The 17,960-nt window shown below is 36.2% G+C and overlaps 1 protein-coding gene across 4 annotated transcripts in view; it reads right to left on the bottom strand.

The window, feature by feature from the left end:
• Nucleotides 1-17,960, bottom strand: part of CTNNA2 (catenin (cadherin-associated protein), alpha 2) — a 478,985-nt gene that overhangs the window by 8,543 nt on the left and 452,482 nt on the right. For 2 of the 4 annotated variants that reach the window (XM_009331865.1, XM_009331864.1), the window contains one exon: nt 8,333-8,476. The exons of the other annotated variants lie outside the window; for them this stretch is intronic. In XM_009331865.1, coding sequence (XP_009330140.1) covers nt 8,333-8,476 — 144 coding nt within the window. The remainder of the gene's footprint in view (nt 1-8,332; nt 8,477-17,960) is intronic. 4 annotated transcript variants of the gene reach the window in all.

Here is a 17,960-nt window from a genome sequence, read left to right as displayed (position 1 = left end):
TCTGCTCATTATCTGCCACTGCACAGCAGGAAAAAGATGCCAAAACAGTACAATTCATATCATATACCAAAAACACTGTAAGGACAAGCAATCATATATAGCACTGAATTTTTTAAATAGGCTTGCTTTATCAGTAATTTTCATGCTACAACACTGCCTCAAAACTTTCAGAGTCTGTTATTGAATTAGGATATTTGACACCAGTCTGAATGCCCAAATATCTGGAGCAATTCCATAGACCAAGGAAGAAATCCTTAGTCAATGAAGTCAAAGGAGTTTTGTAGATGGGAACGGGATTTCACCCCGCAACTTTGCCAAAAAAATGTATACTACACCTTTTCTTTGCTACGGTAGAATGTAGAGGAAGAAACACTTTCTACATCAACCTACAATTGACAAACATGGGAATGAGTCTTCTGCCATGATGGCTCAAGGTTTTCTTCTTCTGAATCTGCCTCATTCTGCATAGAACTAATGCCTGGAGGACGATGCCTATGATGGAGTGTCATGGACAAAAAATATGATTCTCTAATGGCCATCACAGTTGCATTACTAATTGTAGCAAAATTAGTACAACCACATCTACAACTTTAAAATCATTCTGCCCCATGGAATGGTTTGATCTGAATTCTTGGATGATTAACAGGAAACAAACTTTTGTATGACTGATTTGAAGATAGGCTCCCACCTAATCTTCAAGGAAAAGATAAAATGTCTGCAACAAAGATGAAGTCCGAATTATATTTGACAGGATAGGTTAACTCAAACTATAACTAATATTTTGTGATATTGCCAGGAGGCTTACTGAAGAAAATTAGAGTAAGAAGTCTGTGGAAGCTTAGTATCAGTCCCAATAAAAAAGTCATTAATACAAAACTTCATATAAGTGGTCTGTGTATTGCCAGGATTATATACACCATTTTACACAGGGATTCATATGTCAGAAGTCTACAGAAGATACGACATTGTCTGAACCTGATGTTCAGAAGCGTAGAAAAGTGCAGACTGGACTCTGTCAAAAGCATCTCAGTACAAATTTCCACTTTCATATCTGATTGCAGTTAAATCTGAAAGAGGAAATACAGGATATCTAACTAGTCTGTGCTACTGGTCTCCCTCCTCCTGACTTGAGTTCTGATTTCTATGTAATCTGAAGATAGATATTGTTTTTAAAAGCACAAAATAATTTAGTGCTCTTTCAAATTGAGTTTTGGAAGCAGACCTTTTGTTCTTTATCTAGAGAACAGGTATAATAACAAGAAAAGCATGTCTTTCCTACAGTCTTACCTGAAGGGAGTCCAAATCATGTCTGGTTGGCTGGAAATTGTACTCTCAGTGATAAAACGCAGGAGACTTTGGATTAAAAAAAAAATCAATAAAGCATAGAAACACAATATTCTTTACATAAGAATGTGTTATCTCATGCTATTCCTCCTGATTTTGTCACAACGAAAACAAAAAGAAAAGCAGCATAATGCAGGACTTCAGACTGCAATGCTGAGAAATGTGGTATTTTCCCAGCAACTTTTTTAATTTGTAAAAGTGTCAGAATGGTATCTGTATGTGAGTTATCTCCATGTCTTCAACTGTGAGGATCTGTCACATTTTGAGGCAAGTTTTCTCCTTCAGCTAGCTTCGTATCTCTAAAGTTACACTTGCCCAGGTCAGCACAGAGACGCTTTGAAGATAGCTGCTCTACCGGCATAGCTGGCTTTTCTCAGGAAAGGGCTTGGAAATAATGCATCAAACAGAGTCAAAATGAGTAACACAAAATCCTCTTGTAGAATGGAAGATTATTTGGATAATCAGGATAATTGTTCCTTGCTTCCTAATGTTTGCCTGCTGTTGTTCATGTATATTTTATGTCTCATAGAAGCAGATAAAGGGCTTGATCATTCAAGGTATTGATCACTTCTGAGATGCTAAAAGGCTCTTACTTCCTTGGAGTTGAGGGTCCTTGCAGCGTTGCTCAGCTCAATCAGTGGAAACATTCCTGTCTCTGTTTCCCTGAGCACTTTTCAGGACTTTACAACAGTGTGCAATGAAATAAAGAAACAAAATTGAATCTCCACAGTCTTCAAGAGAAAGCCCCATTTCGGCTTTTCAGAAAAGTCCCAGCACTGACAGTGCTAGCTTAATAGTATATAGCAAATAATTTCTAAAGGAAATTCTAACATTTTATTCCAAATACATATTCACAATTAACTGTTCTATTTGTTTGAGCAACTCAATCAATGGTTAAATAATGTTCAGTAAGTGCTCCTTACCGGAAGGTTTTTTTCCTTGGTAAATTACTGAATATACAATTTGTGAATGCATTTGTTTATTACATTTTTAACTTTAGCTAACACCAAGTGTTATTAAAAAACAGCAAAACAGGTAACAATTACTGGAGACTGCAAACAAATGAAACCAGAACAAAACAGAAACAATTGTAAAGGTTGTTGCTGTTCACAAGGAAGGAACAAGCAAAGATGGCAGCAAATTAAGAATATATTAGAATTAGTAAAATCTTGCTCTGAATTGTAAAGGCTCATTTTTATTATTCACATTTTATTATGCAAATAATATTTATTACACAAATATTCATATGATCATAGAATACTTTAGGATGAAAAGAACCTTCTGAGGTCATCTAGTCCAATGCCCTCTCCAAAACAAATTGAATTAGATGAAGTTGTTCAGGATTTTGCTCAAATTCAGAGTATCTCCGAGGATGGAGAGTCTCCCACATCTCTGGACTGGATACCTCCACCCTGCACTTGAATTTGACTACCCTCGAGGTAATTTTTTTTTTCCTTATATCTAACTGGAATTTTCCATGTTTAATCTTGTGTTTGTTGCCCCTTTTCCTGTCACTACGCACCTCTGACAAGTCTGGATCTGGCTTTTCTAGGTCCTCCTTCTAGGTAATTGTAGACAACAATGTCTCCCCTTAGCCTTCTCTTCTGTGTACATAGGAATGTACCTAAAAGAGTAGTGTAGATGATGTTGGTGATCTCATTTTCACTGTTACAAGAGCAAGTGTTTTATCCAAAGGGAAAAACTGAGTAACTGTAGAAGGGAGGAAAAAATATCACCACTTATTGACAAATATTTAATAGCTCACTCAAGTTGGATAAGTCCTTCAGAAAACATTCATGTTAGGAAATCCTGATTTACTTGCTCTCTATTTTCTTTTGAGATTCAGTATTTTAGATAGCATTTTCCCTGAACAACAAATGCAGAAGTACTTAAAGCCTCAATGATTCACATAACCCAAATGGTTTCTATGCTTTTCACCTCAGGACAACTACACAAAAAGAAATTAATTCAACCACATCTCCAAATCTTCCCTCTAATCCACAATTTACGTGAAGGAGACGAAGGTATAAATTTAGCTGTTATTTAGAAGAATGGTGAAATGAAAAAGCACTTGCACTGGCTCTTTTCTTATAAAGCTCTTACCTAACAAATATTGCACATTAGTCGTGATTATCTATGGACTTGTCTGCGGTTGGCATCAGAAAAATTGTGACTGAATGTTTTTTAATATTAGTCAGGATCCAAGAGCTGTTCATAGCTGGTGCTGGTGGCACTAGAACCCCCCGAGGCATTTTTTCAGATGTTTGTAATTGAACAATTTCAGTAGGAATGCAGGCAAGAGAAATAGGCCTGCTCATAAAAACCATTGAGATGATGTGTTTGTGACCTAGGCAAAGTTTTCAAAGTTTCCATTTCTACAAATGAAGTCTTATCCGGCACTCACCCTACCTAGCTCCCGATGCTGGACCAAGGCATTCCAGACTCCTCCTGTGCTTGGTGGAGAAGATCAGGAACCATGGAGCACTTGAGATCTTTCATGGGTTCATTTTCCATGGAGATGGGTCAGACTACTTCACCTTTGTAATTATAGTTAGAGATCCTAAATTGCATTACAATCCTAAAGACAGTACAGTGTATCTGGGCATAGATGCTCAACAACTGCAAAAAAATTGCCCTTGGATTTGACCCAGTAGTCCAAGAATTCAATCAAACTTAATGAACATTTTTGAGATTGTTTTCCTTAATTCTCTTTTGATCCCCAAAAGCGTCAAACGTGGGAAAACCACATACTACAAAACATATCAATCCCTCCAGCCTACAGAAACCAACGAGATTGGGACTCCAAGAGAGCTACTTTGTATAGATGAACGCTCCTTACAAAACAATTTAAATATTTCTGTTCATAAAAAATTAGGCAGTTTCCTTTCTCTAGCAGCTAAGTTCACAGAAAGTTTACATCACTTACATATGAATACATACCCTCAGAAGACTCCCAAGGCTAAACACCCTGACTCTATGCTTCTCTGAATACATGGTTCAATTCACCTGCCCACGCCTTTCTCATTTTTTTAAGATGTTACTAATCTAACTGGTTGTCAGCGTCTACCTGAAACAACAATATCTGCTCTCTAGAAATGGCTATTGATCTCGACTAATTATAAAGGAAGCCTGGAGTGAACATCTCAGATGCAGTTGTTTACACTTGGCTAGATGAATCACTCTCCACATAGTAATGGAGATAATAGTTAAAAATTCTTCATATTTCAAGCAAAATCTTTCTGAATAATAAAATACTCAGTTTTCATTACACCATAGACCTACTCTCATCTTTTGCACAACTTGAGTGGGGTAGTGTCCCCCTGTTATTGCAAGATTTCCTTCCTACTCTATCATTTTCAAACTGTACTTCTTAACTACAGTGAACTCTTTCTCCTGTTTTGATTTTTTTTTTTTTAATTTTCATTTGGCCATCCAGAGTGGAAACTGGAATATAGAATGGAAGACAAAAAAAGGCTGGTCTTGAAAATTATCTGAGCCTTGGAGAAGGGCGTAGTGTTTGAAACTCATCACAATTCTACAGATCTTTTCTGCCTTGAGTGTGGCTCAGTATTCTCATTTGCAGAAGGGAAATAATGGCAATATTTGCTTCTGTTTTCAGTTTTACAACGGTACACCACTATTTTTGCTTTGAGACACTCAGACGGGACTGATAAAAATCCAAAGGTTTATAATCAGAGTCATGTTTAATGTCTTTGAGATGCAACTGTCCCAGAAACAGAAAGTCCGGGGTGTTAAGGCAGTCCTAGTTTCCTCCAACAACTATACTCAGTCCAAGTGCTATTGAGCATTTTTTGTTGACAATTCAAATGAGCTGAGGTCAAAGTTTAAAAGGATTGCAGTTTAAATCAACATGAAGAGTCCTCTAGAATGCTGTGCACTATCATTGTGACTTCTTTTGCTTAAAGATTAAACCAAAAGTAATTCATTTTGAGTCAATGGTGTTATACCAGCCTAAAACTACAGTAAGAGAGGGCAGAGCGATGAGCATCTATCCACCAGCTGACACGGTTTGCGAACAGATGGTGCATTTCACAGCTCTCCCTCACTTCTCATATAGAAAAAGAAGAAGGTAAGAACCAACCCACAAAGTTTTAATTCAACTTGTAAGAGAAATCAGCCTGGCAAATACAGAAAATTTGGGAATTTTACATAGCTATCTTAATCATACTGAAAAAAATGTTTGATCCCTACATATGATCTAACATCATTAAAGTATTGCTCACACCTTGCCAGCATGACTGAGGAACAAATTTGTAATTTAAATGCTGACCTGCTTAAATATATAGGTACAAATATACTAGTTACTGGTTTAGCTTTGAGTTGGTAATACACAATGTGCTTGCAAACGTAAACCAACACAATTTTTAAGAACGCCTTATTGTAAAGTAACTTTCAGTTTGCAAAACACTTATGAAGATTTAACTCATTTAAATTAGCATATATTGGAACAAGTTGCTCAGATATTTGCTTTCAAAAGTTTTCATATTACACACTGAACAAAATCAGCTGAAATCTAGGTCTATTATATTTTACTTTAATTTATGTACATGTAAATAACAGTTAAAACAAACATTGCAATTGACTGAATACACATTCAAGCCAAGGCTGTAAAATACAGGAATCTGTTCACTTTAGACATTTAAATTTTTTTGTAAACATAACTGCCAGTAAAATAATTTAACAGGGGAATTAGCTTGCTAAATGTAAAATTAGGCTATTTATTCTCCCAGTGTTAGGTTACTCAGGCAAACCCACATCCTGGGGTTGCATGGCCAAAAATTTATTTAGATTTGGCACAGGCAGATTCCAGGTTAATTATCGCAACACTTTATGTCATTTTGAATATCATTCCCTCTACAAACTCCCCCCTATACACAAGTCAGTCAACTGCTGATTTGCTTATCTTATAAGATACATTTAGAGAGCAAATTTATCTGGATTTGAAGTAATCCACTGACATCTCTGTTACATAATATCCCCTCAGTGCTGATCAGTATCTCTAATTCACCTTAATTACTGAATGATTCCAGTTCTGATTTCCTGTTCCCAATCCTTATATCACTTTTAAATAGAATTTCCTTCCCATCTATGCCACCAAAATGCTTTCATATCATTGAAGTGAGATTAGGGGCACTGTACAGTTGGTCCTTATGTTTTACCTATTCTGTGCAAAAATTAAAGTCTCCTGCATTATGCAAGAATAATTATGTGCAAAAACAATTTTGTAAACTCATCAACAAAGGATGTGCTTAGGATCTAAATTAAATTTTACCTCAAAGCATTTGCCTCTGAAAAGAACAAACCTCAAACTATCTTTAACAACAGCAATTCCTATAAAGTTTTCCCAGTGAAACATTAGAGATTGACTAACCTGCTTTTCCTTTCCTACTTAAAAGATCAAAGTTCTTGGCTTTGCAAAGGAAGATCTGGAGACTTCAGTGTGTGGTTCACTAAAGGAATAAGCAGTAGTAGTAAAACTCCTTGCACACATTATTCAAAGCTAGAAAAGCTACCACCTGTCAGGGAGCCAATTTTTATATTCTTTGTCTTTATTTTTCTCTCTGACAGGAAGGGAAACAGTCATCAGTGAAAGTTTTGGTAGCTTTGTAAACAAGACTTTCATTCTCCCAGAATTTTATTCAGATCTCCTATGCATTGATACAAAGAGCATCACTGAGTCATCAGGGAGGAATATCTATCCATCACTACTGACCAATCCCCAATACATGCCAGTGACCAAAGATGGAAGGTTTTGCATCCTACACCCAATTCCTCAAAGCCACCTAGTCACCTGAAAATAGAAGTACTTCATCAATCAGACTATGGACCACCTCTGCTGAAAAGGCTGTGATTGTGCTCTCTTTGCCTTTGATTTATAGAGTATGCATTGCTGCCTTTTAGTGCCTTTCACTGAGATATGACAAGACTCCACACAGAGCTGGTAAAGAGCTTCAAATGAACTGGAACATCAAGATTTGCAGTATCCCTAGGGGTCAAAATCTTCATATGATCCTTCTTCTGCCCTTTAATATGAGAGCTCTGACATCTTGACCGCTTTAATAGATACCCAAGAGGCAGAACAAGAAAAGAAGATCTTCGTAGTCCATCTTGTCTGTTTTAAAATGCTGAGGGATATTAAAACAGTGAAGCAGTAATACTTGGGGCCAAGGGAAATAGGTAACAAGACAGTGCTTTAAAGTAAAATAGTAATGTATAGGTAGTGACACAAGAAAAACACCAAGAAATTCAGTTAGCAGTATCCCTGCCCATCTCAAGTTCTTATCACAGAAAAAATCAAATGCTTTGATTTCTAATTTCAAAGGTTAAATCTCAGTTACATCTCCTGGGATTTGATTTCCTGCTTAATTTCATATCTTCCACAATTTACTTTTGAATTTTATTTCATCTATAAAATGGGTCTTATAATTGGCCTATTGTCAATACAAAGCTTCATAAACATTCTGGAGAAAGCAAATAAAAACAGTAACAGAGAATATAGAAAATAAAAATCCCATCTTGTATAAACAGGCATTATCCATAGTTAACAATGATAAATATATAAATAACACCATTTATCTCTAATCACAAAGTACTTTAGAAAAGTGATGGCCCAGCACTACTATAATTAAATTAATGGAAGTTTAGCAATTGAATTCAAGGGGACCAGAGTCTGCCTTTTCACAATGCAAGATAAACATTGAAGGATCAGTTTAACCACCAGTAAATGGACCACCTCTGCAAAGAAATGTGATCATTGCTTTATAGATGACATTAACTCTCGGACTTCAGAACAGGAAAGAAATGATTTTTTGCAGGTGACTAAGACAACACATGCAATTCATTCTGTGAGCCCTATGGTTAATTAAAAAACAGCTAACAAAAAAATCCCCCATTCTCATGTCTTTTCCCTCCACCCCCAGATCTATAGAGAGAGTTAAAGATATACATGAGACAGGAGGTTACTCACCGTCGAGGAGTCACTGCTTCCGGTCTCAAGCGTAGCTCCCTCAGCACAGGTGGGTGGGTGGGTAGAAAGTTGACTAGCCCTGCCCCCATCTATGACATCACACTCTACCTCATAAAAGGTAGTGAAAGTGCTCTGAACTCCAGTCTGATTTCCGAGAGATACAGAAAAGAGATAGTGAGAGAGAGAGCAAGAGAAATATTGTGCCGTAGCGTAGAGGTGAGGAGAGAGGAAAACGTGTGCTGAAGGAGCTATGCTTGGTCAAGGAAACAGGGACTCTTCCACGATGAGTAACCCCGCTGTCTGGTGGTTCCTCTCATTTGCTCCCATAGCACAGGTTAAGCATGCAAGCCCTAAAGGGTTTGCTGATTGGGAAAGGGGATAAATTTTGGCACCTTTTGATGAAAACCAGAAACGGGGAGAGAAAGCTCCGTCCCCATTAAAAGCTGCTTGACATCAGATTGGGCATGAATTTGGTTGATAGACTTCCAAGTAGCATTATTTTGCGTATGGTTTTGAACAGCCGAACTGCACAAAAACATAAACACTGATGCAAGCAGCTGAAATTCCAGTGACTACAACTGGAATTACATTTGTGTCCACCAGTGCTGAATAAACATTAAACAATCCAGCCCTCGGGGCTGACCCTTGAATAGAGCAAGCCAGAGGGTAGGCCACCTACACCACTATATGAAGGAGGTCAGGAAAGAATTATGTTTTTCTCACATTGAAAATGAGAAGTGACAAACTGTGCTGAAAGAACAAGCGAGGGAAGTCTAAAAATTCTGGCCATACATTTATTTACAGAGCACACTTTAAAGTTCCAGAAAATATCAACAAAATTGCAAAGAGGTGATGCTTTTAAAGACTGTACATTTTTAGACAATGACAACCTTACAGGGTGAAGCGCATTTTTTCAAAAAACTTCCCAAGAACTGAAACTGGAGGGCTTAAAATGGGATATTCATTCTAATTTATTGTAAATGGAATTTTTGTCATCCAAATTCTGGGAAAGCAGGTTTGAGAGTAAACATAATTGCTTATATTATCCACTGGAATTTTCTAAATGACCTAGCTATATATTAAAATTGAAAAAAAATAGTATATGCTGCTAAACCTAACTCCATTAAATAAAACTGCTCAGAGAATGGGGGACTATTCAGTGCTGGTAAAGAGTCTAGCATAAGATCCTGCCTTTTGGAAGATGAAAAATGAATGCTCCTTAAATCTCTTTTAAGAGTATGTATCATAAGCACACAGAGTTAATATTGATGTTTTCCCTTAGGTTTTTTGTCGCTACAAAGATCATGTAAATTGTAATCTAATAATTATATTTTCAGTCTTAGTAATGATTAATGTGTATTCCCTGCTCTGTTTGTGTGCTCTTTGTTTTTCTCTCCTTTCCTTCTATTGTAAAAGAAAGTGTGTGACTAATGTCTAGTTCCAGTCACTTCACCTAACAACAGAAGTATTTTTCTTAACCTTCAAAACTTTTATCATAATCTAATCCTGCAGTATCTGCAGATGCTACTTTAAACCAGTATATTTATATGGATTTAAAAACTCAACAAATCAGCTAGTCCAGTTGACTAAATGAAGAGCTATTGTGACTGTTAAGAGATGATATATAACTTCAGGAACACAATGCAAATCTAGGCTGTATCTGAGTAATGCAAAGTGATGATAGTGCTGTGAATTGCAGTTCATAATTGAATTAAACATATGTCTGTCTGATTTCTCATTACGTCATCTTGATTTCAAGCTATTTGCATGTATGAAGATAGAGAGGAGGAAAAACACCTCTGGTACCCTGTATTGCATCTACTCCTTATTAACATGGATGTCTACTAGTCTGCCAAAGAGAAAAGAAAAATTGAACTTTTAAAGGCTTTTATGGTAAAAAGTACCAAGTGGAATTCAGTTAATTCATAACTTAGGTAAACTATGACTTGACTATTGCACCACAGTTGTTTTTGCCAAATAAAGTAGGAACATATTTTGAACTCCTGTGACCACCAGACCTTATGAAGCCTAAGCAAGCTTGCTCATTCTGATAAAGAGAAGGATGTTCAGAGGAGATATCCTTAAATATGAGAAAAATTACACTTGCAGTAGCAGTTCTAAGATCTCCTAAAAAGAAATAAATTGCCTTTTATTGGAATAGAAACATATGGAAGTAGCACAATTAAATTCCGGAAGACTGAGTATGGCCAAGAATATTCTCCAGTAACAACACAGGATGAGAAATATGGAGAAATATGGTAGATTCCATCATGATAATGTGATATAAACAGTTCAATAGATTAGGTAGCAGATGATACCCCAGATGGTATTTTGGGGTTAGCACTGCTCAAATCTGAAATCTTGTTTTGACCTGCTTAGTATGATATCTGTAGTTGATAAAGAGAAAATTAAGGGACGAGCAAAAAAGATAAGACTGATTTGTGAACATACACTGGGACACATTACTTGCCTAAACAGTGAATAAAAGCAGAGAAAAAATATACCTAACTGAAAGCATTTTAAAAATGTATATACATTCAAGAAAGGAGGGAAATCTTCCAAGTGTTCCAAGGAATACAACTAAGATTAATTAAATGAATGCATGGAAATGGAAAGAGACAGTAAATGAAGACTTTAACACTCTAAAATATTTTCTTAAGGGACGTAAGTTAAGCCTAACAGCATAAGAAAACTATGTGAACGCAGATCAAGTCATTGATTTAATCACTTGCACCCAGGCACTAGAAATTAAGTTAAAAAAAGGGTCCGTGTTCAGTTTGACATCAAAGATCTGTCGGAAAAAACACCAAAGTGCTTTCTTGCTTGCTCAAAAAGATGGAGAGATGATGGGGAATGGGCAGGCACCGCTAAGGTACCAGCGGTTGCCGCCTATAAAATTTGAGTACAGCAAGACTGTGAAAAGCTGAGGAGTACCAACCGCGCAGAAACATTATACGTACTACTGGTATACCTACAGAAGGGGAAAATGGATATATTTTAAGAAATTGAAACAACAGCTTGAAAAGGCTATGTAAAAATGCCAAGCTGACACATATCATAAAAATTTGAGACCTTAACACAGACATGCCTCTGACCCAGAGATGTCCTGCTGCTGTAGTGGATCAGCTTGATGGATGAATGGAAAAATCTTTTTTGTTCATTATCTGTCATAGGTAAGGAATGATGAACTATGTAACATCCCATCTGAGACTGTACAGTAAAGCTGTAACTTCTCTAATTTTTTGACAATGGGAACGTTGAATCTAGTTGCAGGTATAAAAAAGGATGAAAATGTTTCTGCAGTCTTTTGGATTGGATATTCATGCTCTAATCCAGTTTATAGAGTTCTAATTTGGTCTTTGATGAGATTTAGGACAAATCACTTGCATGTTTCTTCTCATTTTTCAGTGATATTACCACCTACCTGGTAACCTAGTTCACAAGGTATTTTGATGATGCGTTGGTCAAAATTAGAAAGAATTGATGTTAAAAGAAAGCATCTGAGAATATCTAACAGTAAGAGGTTAGGATTGATCTTTCTGATACTGGACAGTTTTTTACTTTGACTCCATATCAATGTCTTGAATACATTATACAAAACAAACCCTTTTTGTTGATGCAGCTGCTTATCAGTTAATGTAAGATGAATGTTGTGATGTGAGAACAGACGTATTTTTCCTTTGCTCCTATGAGGTTCATAAATAATAATAGGAATAATAATACGTTCCAAGTGTGGAAGAAAATATTTCAGAAGTTAAAGATATAATGCAACTTTTAACCTTCCTCACTCAGTTTGATCTCTTCCTAAAGGCTGTTATGACCTCCTACATTTAATGGAAATACATTCCTGTTGTGACTTTTATTAAATACTTTGTTGTAAGCTGTTTTGTTCAGTATTTGCAATTGAATCTGCTCAGGCTGGGAAAACCTGTAATGTTTTCCCTTGAGGGCATGTCTTCTTGACTGTGCGTTTTCTGTGTGCATGTTACTCATCTGCAACTCAGGTTGTCAAGAATTATAATTAAAGTGAAAGAAATTGATGAGTCTGAACTGAAGTTGTTATTCTTTTAATATCTGCAAAAGCAACGTCTGATAGTACTTTTAGTAGTGAGATTAAGTCTCACCACTATCCAAATCAGGAAGTTAAATAATTGCAAGAGCTAAAGGATGTACTTCTGCATAAGGAACACAGTCCAAAATGTCCTATTGTGTGTTAAATCTGTCACTATGTACATTCAGTTCTCCATAATTCCACATGCAAGAAATAAACCTAATTTTTATTTAAAGCCTCAGGATGCACCTGAGAACACCCCAGGGGAAAGGAATTTTTATTTAATACAAAACGGTGAAGCTTGGTCCCAGACCACCTCCTTTAAAGGCAGTAAGACAGGAAAAGAAGTGAACATGAGATAGCACTGAAGTCCTCTCTTTCTTTATAGTAATTTTTATGGTCCTAAATACCCTTAGGACCATACCTTAGGGTATGTTAGAATGGTCTCTAGGCCTTGCTAATTATTGCAGGGCTGGTGCAGTTTGTGTATCAGAAAGCCATAATATTCCCATTTTCTTCCCATTTCATTCAGCATGGCCTGGAATAGGAAAACAAGCTGGGCTGAAGCCATAACTGCTGTAGCAGGCAAGCTTTGGATTTTAGAGTGGTTACTATTTTTAAAACAAATGCAGTATGTAATGAAGTATATACATTAATACTTCCTTCAATTCTCTAATCTTTTTCTATGATCATATTTGTTTCAAGCCTCAATCTTGAATCTGTAACACTTTGCTTTGTTCTCATGGAATTAAATGGCTTAATGTTATTTGGTATCAGAAATGCTTTTCTTTGCAGAACCCTCTTCCAACGAGAAATTTCAATAAATGTAATCTTCAGAAATTCATGAATATTTGTTACTTGATAAAACACAGGATCATGTTCCCTGTAGCCGAAATGCTTCTTAATAAGGATAAAAGTCTGACCTGTCTAAATTTTAACCTACTAAATGTAGGCCTATAGATGGTGTGCGTGCTTCTTGTCTCCATGAATATATTCTAATGAAGACAACTGCGGTGTGATTTTGCTTTGCAAATGAAATTCTAGATAACATCTTTCCATTTATGCAGGGTACATTGTTTCATATTTATGCATATGTGTGTTTACATGTGCATTTATATATAATGAGGTATTTTCTTAGTCCTGAAAATAGCCTTATATCAGAACGCTGTAGCTTCAAAAGAACTATTTCATAGAAAATATTTTCTTGTTGAATTTTTCAGTTATGTCTTAAGCTTCATTGATCTACTTTTCCTTACATAATGTAAACTCTGCCCACCACCAATCCACCTTCACTCAGCTGCTTTGAAGAAATAACCATAACACTAATAAAAATAAATCAATCTTTCCAAAGTCTTCTGCACTATTCTTTATGTGGATCATACTTATGATCCCCTAGATGCCCAAAGCTCAGGGTATATACTATTGTCCAATCCAGCAGCAGTTATAAAGGCAAAACCATGTGAACTCACAAACATAGAAATAAGATCCTATGGGATCTTTCAGTTAGCTGAATCAAAACACCATACAAATGTCACTTGAAAGAGACCTCTGGAGGTCTCTTGTATGACTTTTGACTTGAAACGAGTTGATTACCAACATAAGGTCTCCTCAGCTGCTGCATTGTCTACCTGGGGCTTGAACCCCTCCAAGGATGCCAATTGCATAAACTCTCCGGGCTCCTGGTCCACACTACCTTTACTGAGAAGCAACAGGTAAGCTTCATCTAATGAACTAAATCTTGATTATTGTTACATATTTGGAAAAGGTATAGTGAATGGCTTTAAAGCCACTATAGATACATCTATTTATGTCTTTTTTTCCTATTCATCTTTGAGCTGTTTCATAGGATAATTCGGAATTCTTCATTGTTTTAACTTTCAGAAAGCCCTAAGACAGTGTTTCCATAAAATACATCATATATAATGAATATATGACCATGAGGGATTTTATCAGCACTCATTTTGATTAACCCACATAACTCACTGATGCCTTTATCCTTTAGGACTAGTAAATTGACTCGGTGTCAGGATGATAAATTTTTTATGTTACCACATCATCAGGTAGTCCCTGTCTTGCACAGTTTATTGAGGGATAGAGCCTGTGCCAGCAGGATTTGGAGACTCCTGTATTAGTCAAATAGAAAAGCTCAATTTGTTCCAGATAAAGGCTTATCAAAACCTGTATATTTATAAGTATCACGTGCTTCATATAGCCATATATATTGGAACAGAGTACACTTACTATGGCCTTATTTCACCCTCTCCTATATCAATATATCTGCATACACTCAAACACATCTGCAGAGGTTACTTAAATATGTCTCCGTCCCAAAAGGCACAGCTGAAACATCTCCCTGTATTTTCCATTTTTTTAATTTCTTCCAAAGCAGATGACATGAGTTAGTTGAATATACAATGTAAATCAAGGTCTCTCACTTTCCCCACCTAGCCTCAGTCTTCCTGTCCTGAAAGCTGTCTTTTTACAGTGGTAACTTCAGAGCTGAAATAAAGACCCTAAGTTTTTATTTTCTCTCCTTGCTTGTTCTACTAGGAGAGCAGAGATTATTATGGAGTCCAACCAACCTTATGGTCCTGACTTTATCTCTGTCCTTTCCCACCATTGCAATTCTTTGATTTCATATTCCTACCTTGCTTTTGGGTTGGCTTTTTCTTCCCCTGACCCTTTCATATCTCATATTTCAAGTCCCTTGGCTTACTTCTTTATTATTTCCAAAGTCCTCTCCTTTACCCACTGTTTTCATTCCAAGCCTCAAAACAGAACTCCTTTCCACCAACACCATCCTAAACAAATATCTTTCCACGAGTCCCATCTCACATTATTTTCACAGCATTGGTACATACAATACACTGTTCGTATCTGCAAACTCCCTTTTTTGCCATTCTAACTTCTTACTAAAATCTTGTGGGTGAAACAGTGGGTAAACATGAAAAGCAACTTGCAAAAAAAAAAAAAGGCTAAATTAAAAAAGAAAATCACAAAAGTCAAATTATATTCTTAAGCAATTTAGTAATTATCTATATGGTCCCTGGGTCCATCTTTCACTTTCCTTTACCAATTTGAGTATATTCACTTGTGTTATGTCCACTTGCCTTGTATTACCATAACCCAAACCCTAGTCTTGCAATGATGTCAGCTTAGACATAGGACTATATCTTTTCTTTGTGGTGTGTAACACTTTGAGCACCCACTGTCCAACAAACATAAACACAGCAGTTATTTAGGAATAACTGCTCTTACCCTTAGCTCCAAGTAAATTGAATCACTAGCAGACAAAACACAAAATTTCTGTTAGTGATATCTATTAATCTTTAAGTACAGCTAGGTCTTAGCTCAGGTGTTTTCTACTGAAAACACTGACAGCTTGCCAGTCTAAGCAGCCCAGCCCAGAAATATCTACAAAGCCTGGTTTGTCAGACTGTTTCTGTGAGTATACTTCATGTAGCATTCTTCCATTTCTTTTATAAATTAATAGTAAAACTTATTTTGTTGCTAGCTAAATAACATGAGTAATCTTTTTGCACTCCCGAGAATCTTGAAGAAAAGGAACACGACAGTTTTGTCAATTTGCCAACTCTCCCTTCAGCAAACTTTCTTTTACATAATGCTAAATTCTTTCTTGATTCAGGAGGAATTAAATTACTTTATTTACCAAACTCCAAAACAACATTTTCTCCATACTCTTAAGTATTTTAAATGCAAAGGTTCTCTCTGATTGACTACTTGAAAACAAACAAACAGAAGAAAAACCCCAGAAAGGCTTTCTGATGCAGGGAAATTAAAAACCACATCAGTGGCTCTTAAGCAACTGCTTATGCACAGGTTTTTAATCCAAATTCAATGAGAGATGGCCTTACTTGCTTTTAATAGCAGGTGTACTTCAAACTACCTGACTTTTCTTTGAGACTATAGAATTCATAAGTAGCAACTTCATATGCCACTGCCCATATGCGTACCAACTTGCTTTTACAGCACAAGGTAGTTTAGGGTGATTCAGCCTTAAATGAAAGAAAAGCATGACCTTTAAACCATTTTGTTTTACTAGATGTAAGATCCATAGGCAGAATCGATAGGGAAACTGTTTGCCAGCTCACCTGAAGTAACTGCTGGATGGACACTTATTCCATGATAAATAATGAGGCTCATTTTTTTGATGAGGACAAGCTATTTCCAGTTACCTTATTCTTATCACTGATCAAGAATAAACATACAGACAGTTATTCTGCAGTATATCACATATCTGTTAATATTTTTACGTATCCAACCTCCCAGCCCAGGTGTTACAGGAATTTTCGTAATGTCCTACCCAAAGTTAATGGGGTGGCTCCAGCCCTTTTACCTGCCTTTTTCCCCCCAAAGTCCTCAAATTCACCAAGCAAGAACTCCTAGATAAAGTCACAATCTTAACTAAACTGTCTTGTATCTTCAAAATGTTATAAGAATCCTTCTCTTAGTATCGTAGCTCAGCCTATTACGCTAAGATAAATGGGCCTTTGAAAATAATTGGAAATTGGACCCAGCTAAAGTATATGTTTGGAGTGTGCTTTGGCTATTGATTCAATATTTTTGGACAGTGTTCAAAGGTACATGGCTGTTACTCTGTATGACACTGCATATCTATCTGGCTCAGAAGTTTAAGACTCACTGGGCAAATTTTCTGATAATACAGCTGATTATATCTGTAGAGTTCTAAATCAAACCTGAAAACGATAGGGGGCTGCCTAGGAGAAGGGATTTTCTTAGATTCTGTTCAATACAATCCTGCGGGAAAAACTGTAGCAAAGCTACTAACATAAACAAGAATTTTAAAAAATGTAAGCTCGTAGCCTAAATGGAGAGTAGGTAAATGAGCTGATCAGCTTCAGAGCAGCAGGAAACAGAACAAGTGGATATCTATCCTAGGGTAAGAAATGAATATATAGATCTGTTTTGTTGTAATGGTCTAGCTAACAAGACTCAGACAGGAATACTAAAAAAATAAAGTAGCCCTAGAGTTAGAAGAGGTCTGAATTTTTATCCAAATAGCAAACACCATGGTTAAAACCAACGCTATTCAACAAAAGTAGCTATCACAAAAAGGCTATCATTCAGCATGAGCTAAGTATATGTTAACAGTATTTACTTCACTGAGAGTAGCATATGCTCAGCACCTCAGAGGATTCATTCCAATACAATGGTGCAACTGATTATGAAGCAAATATACATTACATTAAATAAACTAAGGCAAGAGACAAAGAAAATTATTTTGAAGTGCTTTTAGTCTGTGATTTTATTAAAGGAGGTTGTTTATTCTTAGAGGGGAATTAGAAATTGAATATTCAAATTTAAAATTACAGAAATGTATATCTGTTTATGGACCAAGGTCAAAGAGACTTTTATTAGGAATTAGGATATAATCTACACAGATTAGAAATATTTTTAAATCTTTTGCATTATTTAATATTAATTCCTTTTTGCTTTTGTCTAACTTCCTCCTTACCCCTTTTCTTTACTTTCTTCCCTATAATCTTCTTCAAGTTTACAAGGCTCTCACTGAAGAACAGGTATCACATAGTTTTT

The sequence above is a fragment of the Pygoscelis adeliae genome, unplaced genomic scaffold (assembly GCF_000699105.1).
Source record: "Pygoscelis adeliae isolate BGI_AS28 unplaced genomic scaffold, ASM69910v1 Scaffold209, whole genome shotgun sequence".
NCBI classification, from domain to species: domain Eukaryota; kingdom Metazoa; phylum Chordata; class Aves; order Sphenisciformes; family Spheniscidae; genus Pygoscelis; species Pygoscelis adeliae.
The sequence above is the reverse complement of the archived record's forward strand: the minus strand, read 5'-3'. Positions and strand labels throughout refer to the sequence as shown.